Source organism: Trypanosoma grayi (genome assembly GCF_000691245.1).
Source record: "Trypanosoma grayi strain ANR4 Tgr_635_V1, whole genome shotgun sequence".
Lineage (NCBI taxonomy): Eukaryota > Euglenozoa > Kinetoplastea > Trypanosomatida > Trypanosomatidae > Trypanosoma > Trypanosoma grayi.
The window spans coordinates 1-10,213 of NW_008826254.1; the positions used below are offsets into that span (position 1 = coordinate 1).

The window sequence follows — 10,213 nt, forward strand, 5'->3', positions numbered from 1 at the left end:
GCGACAGCGACAGCGACAACGATGATGAAGTTGACGGCAGCGAAAGCAGCAGTAGCAGCAGGAACGGTGACAACAAGGTCCGAAGTGGAGCGTCACCCGCCCTTCGAAGTTTGCGAAGCGGGGCTGACCAGGTGTCCGACGACGAGGACGAGGAGAACGGTGATGCAGATGGCAATGAAGAGGAGAATGAGGAGGAGGAAGGACAAGCCGCTGCATCAGCACGGAGGGGAGGCGCTCGCAAACGGGGCGAGAAGGACAATGAGGAAGATGACGACGAGGACGGCGATGATGCGGAAGGGGAGACAGAGGCGAGTGGTGCTGCAATGCGGCACCACACCACCAGCTACCGCAGTTTTGCTCCGCTGCGCGCCACCTTTGGCGGGAAGGCATTCGCCATCGATGTGGCGCCCCTCAGCGCTACGGCTGCTGAGCGCGACGGCGTTGTGCCGCTCCCGGACGGCCTGTTCGTGGTGAACGTCGTTGTGCGCATGCCACCGCACATCATCGCCGTCATTCCTGACGTTGTGGACGCCGCGCTGGAGCAGCAGACGCTGTCGACGTGGCTGCCACAGTTCGCCTCCGTCACCTTCACGCGGCAGGCCGACGACGCGTCGAGTGGCGAGCTTGTCTTTCAGGGCGCCAATGCGAAGATGCGGCACGTGCTGTCGTTCCTTTCCCTATTCACGGTGGGCACACGGGCGATCAGAGTGCGTGAGGCCCGCTCCACCGACATCCGCGACATGGCGAACTGGTTCGGAGTCGAGTCGGCGTACCGCTCCCTCTACGACGAGCTGTCGAAGCTGTTCAAACGGTACTCCGTCGACCACCGCCATATGACGCTCATCGCCGACGCCGCCACGCACCGCGGCATGTGGGAGAACTTCAACTTCACCGGTGTTATTTCACAGAGTGCGAGCCCGCTCTTCCAGATGACCTTCGCGTCGTCGAAGCGCTGGCTGCACACAGCGGTGAGCCGCGGGCTGAGCGACGAACTGCAGTCGATTAGCTCCGCCATCATGGTGGGCGAGCGGCCGAAGGTGGGGACGGCGTGTGTGAAGGTGATGCCGGACGCTGCGGTGCTGCGCGATGTGCTGGAGCGCAACTTCGCGTCGTGATGCGTCCGAGACGTGCGGAGAGAGACGGCGCAAGCGAAGGAGAGAAAGACAGAGTGTGTCTGTGTGAACGCGCATGTACACCCGCGATGGGGCAAAGCAAGAAGCGAAATAAAATAGCACGAGAGGGGGAAACAAAACAAAAAAAAAGAAAAAAAAACTTTTGTCGTATAAAAACAAATACAAATCACTAATGAATGCTGGATAATAACTACGCTGTGGGGCCCCCCCTCCCCCTTGGGGGGAGAAGGGCCCTCACTACAAACGAAGGTATGAAAAGAAAAAATCACATTCTCTTTTATAACGCGGGGTGAGATGGCCGTGTCGAGCTTCTTTCTTCTTTCTTTCTTTACTTTTTTTTTTTTTTTTTTTTTTNGGGGGGGGGATTCGGGTTTCTCTCTGTGTTTCTTTTCTCTTCGCCGCCACTGCATTATGCAGCACGACTGGGAGGTGGCGTGCGGTGAGGGCCGTTAGTAGATCCTCGCTCCAGTGCGAGAAAGGGAAAGAAAGAAAGAAGAACGGGCAGCAAGAAACTGCGTGGATGTGGTCAGCTTCCCGCGCAGTGGGCCGCCTTAGACAAGCAGCGGCAGACACAACCTCACACGCATGCGCTCCTGTTATGGTGGCTGTGCGGCGCATGAACACCGCCGTGGGAGGAGGTGGTGGTGGTGGAAGCGGCGGTGAGGGGCAGCGGGACACAGCGCGGCTGCTGCAGCGACTTGTTTGGCGAGCAAAGGAGTCGCTACTCGCCGGCGCGGCGAACATGCCGGCCGCACCGCAGCCGCGCCTTGTTGACAAGGACACCGCAGGACTATTCAGATTGGAGTGGAGTGCGACACGTCGGTCCTCGCAGAAGGGGCGGCGAGAAGGCGGCCACTCCGTCGGTGCGTCGCCTGCGCCGACACCCGACGAGGGCATGACGCTCCTCTGCGAGCTGTTGGCTGTGGCGCTGAAGAGCCGGAAGGGGGCGGCTGTTGCCGACTTCTTGTCAAGCGACGCAGCGTCTGTGGTGTCGCTGCCGTTGATGGCCGCGGAGGCGGTTGTGGCGCCGCTGGGCCGCCAGGCACGGCTGTGGGGGGAGCTTCAGGAGTGGCACGGCCTTCTAACCTGTGCAGCTGCTGCGTTTGAGCGGGCAGGGCGGCGGTGCGAGAACGAAGAAATGCGACGCGGCGTTGTGCGGGCGTTTGTGGACAAGTTGGAGGCGTTGTCTGTGCCCGCCGAGTCGGACACTGCGCATGGGCGGCGAAGGCGCCACAAGGAGGTTGAGAAGGAGTCGCGTAGCATCGTGGATGACACACTGCCTAACACGCTCTGGCGTTTAGCGATGCTCTACCGCGTGATTGAGGGCTTGCTGCTGCAAGCCAAGGGGGAGTCGTCGCCGCTCGTCGCTACAGAAGGCGATGGCGGTGCGGTGATGAATGGGGCAGAGGAGCAAGAGAAGATACGAAGTCCACTGGCTGAAATTGTAGGTTGTATGGTGTGTGAGTTGGAGGATCGCGTGTACAGAGTTCGGCACCCGGATGGGCATGTGGAGCCACTAGAGAGCCTTGAGGCCCTTGTCATCAAGGCATTCCATCATTGCTGCAGTTTGGAGCGGGACGGTGGGCGACCTCGTGCCTACAAAGGGGATTTGGCGAATGCGCTGCTCTCGTTTTGTGGGGCGTACTTCAAAGTGATTCCTACTTGTTTATCCGCATTGTCTAATGGTGCCGCTGCGGGGAGCGGTAGCTCTCCTAATGTTGCGGTTGTGCGGGCCATACGTCAATGCTGGCTGCAGCAGCAAACGTCTGTGCCCCTGCACGGCATTCGTGGTGCCTTCTGGTGGCTGCAATTGGTTCCAGTGCTGCTTGAGTCTCTCCTCGACACGACAGCGCAACTTGAGAGGAGACAATCTAGTAGTAGTAGTAGTGGTCGTGGTAGTAGTAGCCCCCTCGAAACGATGCAAGCAGAGCTGATCAATCTACTCAGTGCGATGTTGTACTTTGACACCAAGGCGTTTGAAGAGCGGAGGGCGGCACTCGCAGTGTCTCACGCCACGGGTGACGCAGGTGGTGAAGAGATGTCTGAAGACAATGACGCGCAGCCTCGACGGCCACGTGGGGGCCGCTCGATGTTCAAGAAGGGTGATGAAAATGGTGTGCTGCTGCCCAGTGCCGCTGATGCCTCGCGCAAGTCGTCTCGCTTCTCCTCACGGCGCGTGTGGGGAGCTGGTGGTGACACCGGTTCCGCATCTGCTGCTCTAGAGACGATGGGCGTGGAGGCGAACAGCCCCTTGTTCGATGTCATCGCCGCATCGAAGGATGCCGTCTCGCAGCTTGCCAATCTGTACGCTGTGGATATATTTCACCGCGGCTGTGCCCTGGAGGGTATGTGGCTGGTGCTTCTGGAAGCGCACCGCCATGTGCTGCAGGGGTGCGCGTCGAAGCAGGTAGATGTGCGGCCAGATGTGGGCCGGGCGTGCGTGACGACCCACCGCGATATGTCACGGCTGATGTTGCCGCCGTTTGTTGCGGCGAGCCTGCGGCATCTCGCCGATACATTGGCTTCTGCGGTACACCGTGTGTACGAGTTGGCGGACCCGGTTTACGTGCGTGATGGGAACATACGGCGTTCGGTGGGCGCCATCATCGTCGCAGGGACACAGGGAACTCTTCTGCAGAACCGCTTCTACGCCGATGCACTCGCGAGCAACTGGTGGATGCGTAGCGGGGCGCCATTTCTGCTCCCGCGTGGGCCCCGCCCTTCTGTCGCGTTGGAACGAAGCCTCATGAACTTGTTGGTGCAGCGTGTGCGTCAGCAAGATGACACTGACTGGTTGAAGCAGTCCACTGCTGTCGTGTTCAGTTGTCTCTCTGCAGCAGCGGAGCCAACAGGACACTCACTATGCCTTTCACCCATGGCAAAGCAGTGGGCAGGTGCGCTGGTTCTCGCCAATCTTCGCGCTGCAGCATATCTGTTGAAGGGTGGTGCTGGTGGTGGTATTAACAACAATAATAATAATAATAATGCCGATGGTGGGCATGTTGTTGCTGGTTCAGGGGGCTCAGGGAAGTTGTCGGAGGAGGAAGCCAAGGGGCTGCTGGAGTGGGCGTGCAGCACGTTTTCGTCTCTCCTTGCCGCACTCACCGCGGACGAGGAGTTGTTACTTATGTGTGGGTACGCCAGCTTTATCGACGCCCTCTTCGAGGTGCACCTCCGCCTAGGGACGCCGCAGAAGGAGCTCATGCAGTTTGGCGACAAGACGCTCTTAAAGACGAATCTCTCTGCGGTATTGGCGAGTCTCGCCAAAAGCGCAGACGAGGATGATGCCGAGACCCACGCCGCTACGTGTGAGTCGGCGCTCTTTGTTCTCGCCGAGCTGTCGCGATTCGCCTCCTGGTCAAACATCAAACTGACGGCAGTCCTGCGCACGGACGACAATGACCTCCTCATCCGCGTGGCGGTGTACTGTCTCCGGCACGTGCCGCGCGGCGGCGGGAAGCGGGCAAGTGGGTACGGCATGCCGGCCGCAGAGCTGCCCGTCGTGGAGCCCCCGCTCGACACAGCAAGCAGCAGCGCGACGGTCGCCTTCCTGCTGGCGCGGGGCAACCGCCGCTCGTATCTGCAGGTGCTGGACTTGAGTAACCGCCTCCTCCCCTTCTCACGGGTGCAGCCTCTGTACGGCGGGCGCGAGGGAAGCTCCATGGCGGCCCTGCAGCACTATCTGCGGGGTGTGTCGCGCGTCTCTTCCTCGTCGAGTGAATACAAGCAGCTGGTAGACGAGTCTGTGCGGTGTTTCGGCTTCATGGCGAACACATCCATCAGCGCACACGTTCTGGGTTACTTAGTCCGATTTATCGAGCACTACTTGCGTGAGCAGGAGCGCCTCTCGCGCACCCCACTCGAGGCCTCGACGTCGACCACAGCAAGTAGCGAGCAGCGCAAGAGTGCCATGTCCTCGCTTGCCCGCGTGGGAACCGCACCACTCGTGCTGCTTGACTACATGGGCTACCTCAGCAGCGCGGGGAGCTGGACAATGGTGACGTGGGCGTTTAATCTCGCCGAGACAGCGCTAAAGATTCAGCGCAAGCACCAAGTTGCCACCACCACATCGGTAGGAGATGTGGCGACAACGGCCATTCTCTCGCAGCTACGTGCTCTATCACTCCCAACGACGCCACAGCTGCCACACAACATGTTAAAAAGTATTCTCTGTCTATCTGACATAATGTCGGAATCACCGGTCACGTTGCTCGGTTTTGATCGTGGCACACCGTTGCAGGGGCTGCTGCGCCATGCCTCCCGCGGCGAGTACCGCACAATGTTCTTCGCCGTAAAGCAGGCAGTGGTGCTCGTGCAGCGGACGTCGGTGCGGTACCGTGGACCGCAGCCGCACCGCACGGAAGGAGACGCGTCTGATGCCCGAGGGGAGGATGACGGGAAAGAACGGATGGAGAGCGATGGAGGACTAGAGGAGGGTGCCTACTTCATGTCAGCGGCGGAGGTACACCTTCCAGAGGAAAAGCGAAGACTGCGTGTTTTTCTTGATTGTTTGGTGGCCTGCTTTGACAACGTGCTCGATGCGATCCGGTGGTGTGCGCTGCAGCAGGATGCCCTCGACGACGAGCTCCGTGAGGTTCTCGTGCTCGCGCTGCACACACTGATTCGGGTGCTGCAGGGCTGTATACGGGCGGTGCTGCAGGTGCCTGCGACGTTGCGCGAGCGCTACCGCGCCGAGCGGGCGCATATGTTGTGGGTGAGTCTGTGCGTCGCGTCTCTGCTTGGCAAAGTGGTGGCGGCCGACTACACGCGTGTGTGCTTCACCGGCAATCTCCGTCGCAGCACAGATGTCCTCCTCGGCACGATCGAAGAGCTCCTGGAGGAGTGCAGCACGCCTAAAAGCAAGAAAAAAACCAACAACAGCAGCAGCAGCAGCAGCAGTACGACCCCTCTCCTCGAGACGCTGACGGAGAGCGTGCAATACATCTACAGTGACGCGCAGGTGTCGCACCGGCTTGCGATACGCCTCGGCCTTGGCGTACGGCAGCGCACAGACCTCACGGCACTCATCACGGCCCTGCGCGCCTTCGCAGCGGCGTCGGCGAAGTACCAGCCGGCAGGTCTTCTTGTGCAACGAGCATGGCGCACACTGTGCGAGGAGATACTGCAGACCCAAGAGCCGCGAGGCAGACGAGGAAAGTCTGCGGCGACTGTGAATGTCGTGTCGCTGCGTGTGCCGTCGAAGGAGGAGCTGCGGCTGCTGCTGGAGTCCTTCCATGACTTGGAGAGGGAGATGACAGAGTCCGTTTCCATGCGAAAGGCGCAGCGCCGCCCCGCCGACTACGTGGTGGCGTGGGCCTGCGAGGATGCTGCAGAAGTAGTGAACCGCGTAACGGAGGATCCGTCATTGTTGTACGCCACCCACACACGCGACGCGGCGTTGGATGACGGTGAGGAACAACAGCCGCCCGGCTTAGGTGCCGGCACCACAGTAGCAATAGCAGAGCCACACACTGCCGCCTTCATGGAGATGGATGCTGCCGTGCTGCTGGAGGAGGAGGTGGAGAATCTCACCAACTCGGAGGCCATTGAGGCGCTGATCCGCCAGTGCCGTCGAGTACAGATGTCCTCCAGTGCAGTGGTGAACATCGACACCGCACTTGCGATCCCGCAAACCGCCAAAGTTATCACGACCCACTTCGACTGCGTCGTGGCGATCTTCACCCGCTGCACACTGGCGGAGATCGTGGCGTTCCCGTGCGCGGAGTTTGTATTTAGTAGCCTTGACTTGTTTTCACGCCGGCGGACGCTGGTGCCGCTGGAGAAGTGCCGCGCTCTGTGGGCGCAGCTCGCCGCGAAGTGGAAGGCGGAGTTCCTCGACCCCGACGGTGCCCACTTCGAGCAGCAGCAGCGCGAACTCCTACAGCTGGTACGGCAGCGCCGCTCACTCTTGGAGCTTGCAGACAAGGACGCCGGCGACGCTACGGGTCCCATATCACTCTTCTCGCTGCAGGAGAACACCATGGCGCAACTTGCGCAGCGCGATGCCGCACCAATCCCGTACGACGTGGACCTGCCTTGTCACGATGACGTCAGCGGCCTCGTCGCAGGGCGCAAGGGCGAAGGCAAGTCGCGAGCGAAGAAACAACAGCAACAACAACAACAACAAGCCCCGCGTGAATCGCTGCTGCAGCAGCGTGTGCCGCTGGATGTCCTGCTTACGATGCTGGCAGACCTCCCGCGTGGCCCGCGCGGGGAGCCGGAACTGGAGAACCTTGCGAGGGTCACTGCGACGTACGTGGCGCGGCAGCATGTTCTTCTGCGGCGCCGCAATTCGGGAGACGTGGCGAATGTGATGCAGTTCCTGCAGCCGGCGAATCAGCAGTCACCGCGCGTGTATCAGCGACGGCGCCTCCCACTGGACTCCGTGCACGCTGCTGCTGCTGCTGGCTGGTTTCTCGGCCCTCAGGACCGAAAGGCCTTCGCAGCGGCTCTTGACTGCGTCGGTGATGCGACGCTGCTGGCGCGCTCCGCCGAGGAAGGCGTCTTTGAGTACGTGCGGTCGTCATGCTTGTACCTGCACGTCCTATCCCTCACTGCGCATGTCTGCCACCACTTCCGCATGTTCGGTGGCAGCAGCAATGACAGCGGCGATGTTGCGCGGAGCAACCGTCACGGCTTCGACGAGGACGGTGCGGAAACGACCGCGTGGTGGGCGATGCGCAGCGAACAGGCTGAGGCGCGACTGGCGGAGCGGCGCATGCGGGCCGACACGCGGCAGACCGACGCCGACAGCGTCAATGCAAATCTGCTGGAGAGTATTCTCCTCCATTACCTCAACGTCAGCTGGGCGCTGATGCGCCACACCGACTTCGTCACGCACCGCGCGACAAGCATCGCTATGGCGGCCGACAGCGGCCATGACCGCGTGCGAGACGCGCTGCTTTACGCGGACGAGCTGCGCCTGATGGTTGCCGTTACCGTGCAGGACACGACGCGCATTCTCCTGCGTGAGGCGCCGCCGGGATTCTCGCTCGCCCGCCGCGTTGTGCACCGCATCATTAGCAGTTTCTCATGCGAAATTATTCCGACAGCATCGCAGAGCGGTGCTGCTGCCATTACAGGCAGTAGCAAGAAGCGTGGCTCCTCTTCTGACGTGCCGTCAGTCAACATGGTGGTCTTGGAGGCGTGGCGCGTCAAGCGACCGGAGTTGTTTGTCCGTTCCCCCACCCTCCTTTGTGTGTTGTCGCCCTCCTTCTTCAACGACGTGCTGTCGCAGCACATACGCAATGCACTGAGTCTTACATTGGCACAAGTGGTGGCCTCACTCCATTTTTACTTGCGTCGCCCGGATGCACACTTGGCACCGCTGATGGAGGCGACGACCAGCATACTATCCAGCACGTACGTACGCAACGCAGCACTGCGTCTCTTCTGTGAAGAGTTGTGTGCACAGATTCTGGAGCGGGATAGCTTTTGCGACGCACTTGCCCCACCGACGGTTGCCTCTGTTCAACAAGGAGCCGCGGGTTCTGTGCCAAACGAAGTGCTCATTCCCTTCCTTGCCTCTATATGCCGCGAGGATGCGTGTGTCAGCAAGAACACGCTGGCGACCGTCCTGTACCGCGCTATGAGTCTTCGTCCAGACGTGTTTGGTCAGCCACCCACAGCAGACCGTTTCTCACGACTTGCGATCGCCAGGAAGAGCGGCGGTAGCAATCCCGCACCTGCTGGGGCTTGTGCTGCTGGTGTTCCAGGAACCAGGGCCGGAGCAGCAGCTGGTGAGGGATCTGTGAAGGGACGGCTGAGTTTGGGCCTCTCCAGCACCGACGTGGTGCTCGAAAGCCCCTTGGTGGCGAATGGTGGTGGAGTAACAGCGGCAGATGGAGAAGCAGAGGCAGCTGTTGTGGATGCCCTGTCCGCTGCTGCTGCTGCTGCTGCTGTTGGCGACGAGGAGCATGACGAGGTGGAGGCCTTGAACCGCTTCAAGGCCGATCAGGCGGACGAGACCGCAACGCGAACGCACAAGAGCGCCCTTGCTTCTCTCAACCTTACGCTGGCGGAGGTGATGGAAACGGCGATGCACTTTGCGGCGATGCGGCAGTTGACGGCGGAGGAGCACAAGAAGGCAACAGCTATGTTACGCGCTGCGGATGATGCGCGGCATGAGCGTGTTGCGACATTTCGAAGCGCAGCCCCAACTGTTGCGGCGCGTAAGGACACAGACGTGGAGACATCTTCAATCAGCGCACCAACAGCAGGGCACCCCGATGCCTCACTCCAGATTGAGGAGCCAATGCACTTTGGTGTTGTCATGCTTCACATTCGCTTTGCACTGCGGAAGATCATTCACGTCTCAATGCGACGCCTTGCCCCACAGCAGGGTCCGAAGACGCTGTCGATGATGGTGGAGATGCTGCAGGAGGTGGACCCGAAGTGGCACCGCGGTCACGGCAACGAGCACCGGCGGCAGTCGGATGGCATGCTCGCAGGAACATTACGGGTGCTCTTGGCCCGCTCTGTTGTGTGTGTTGAGCTCGCGGGTGATGCCGGTGACCTTCTCGGTGGCGGCGCTGGTGGGATTGCGATGAGCGCTGCTGGTCTGCAGCGCATGGAGCGGGCGTTGCATTTGGTGCAACGCGCCAAACACCATAGTGGTGGTGGTGGTGGCGCCAAGGGCCACAGCCGTCGCCGCGGTGGCAGTGCTGCGCCCCCCGCTGTCCGCAGGGGCTCTGCCGGATGAGGCACGCAAAGGTCCGCTAAAACGTTAAGGTTTGTTTGTTGTTTGTCGGTCTCTCAGAAAGAGTCCGAGACGGAAACGAAGAGAGCGGGAGAGACAAGAAGGCATCTCACACCGCTGCCGCTGCTGCTGCACAACTCCGTGGAGTTATTGCTTGCCTGCTCCATGGCCGGCCTGCTGCCCTCACACCAATCCCCCTTTGCCTCCTCTTCGTCTCGCTCGCCATCTGTCTCCCCCGGCACGCAGTGGTACGAAGCAGAGGGAAGGAGGGCAAGCAAGGGGAACCGGCAACACACGACACGGCTCGGCCCTTTTCTTTGCGTGTTCCCGGCTCTCTTTCCTTCATCTGTCACTCATCACACCCATATAAATATTAAATATA

At 60.6% G+C, this 10,213-nt stretch overlaps 2 protein-coding genes across 2 annotated transcripts; both read left to right on the forward strand.

The window, feature by feature from the left end:
* Positions 1-323: 323 nt before the first annotated feature.
* Positions 324-1,115, forward strand: DQ04_06351000 (putative DNA-directed rna polymerase I largest subunit; the record flags this gene model as incomplete). The annotated part of the gene is made up of 1 exon (XM_009314660.1): positions 324-1,115. The coding sequence occupies one exon, from the start codon at positions 324-326 to the stop codon at positions 1,113-1,115; it is 792 nt and encodes a 263-aa protein (XP_009312935.1).
* Positions 1,116-1,731: 616 nt separating this feature from the next.
* On the forward strand, positions 1,732-9,834 carry DQ04_06351010 (hypothetical protein; the record flags this gene model as incomplete). Its single annotated transcript, XM_009314661.1, has 1 exon — positions 1,732-9,834. One exon carries the CDS (start codon positions 1,732-1,734, stop codon positions 9,832-9,834), a length of 8,103 nt encoding a protein of 2,700 aa, XP_009312936.1.
* Positions 9,835-10,213: the final 379 nt, after the last annotated feature.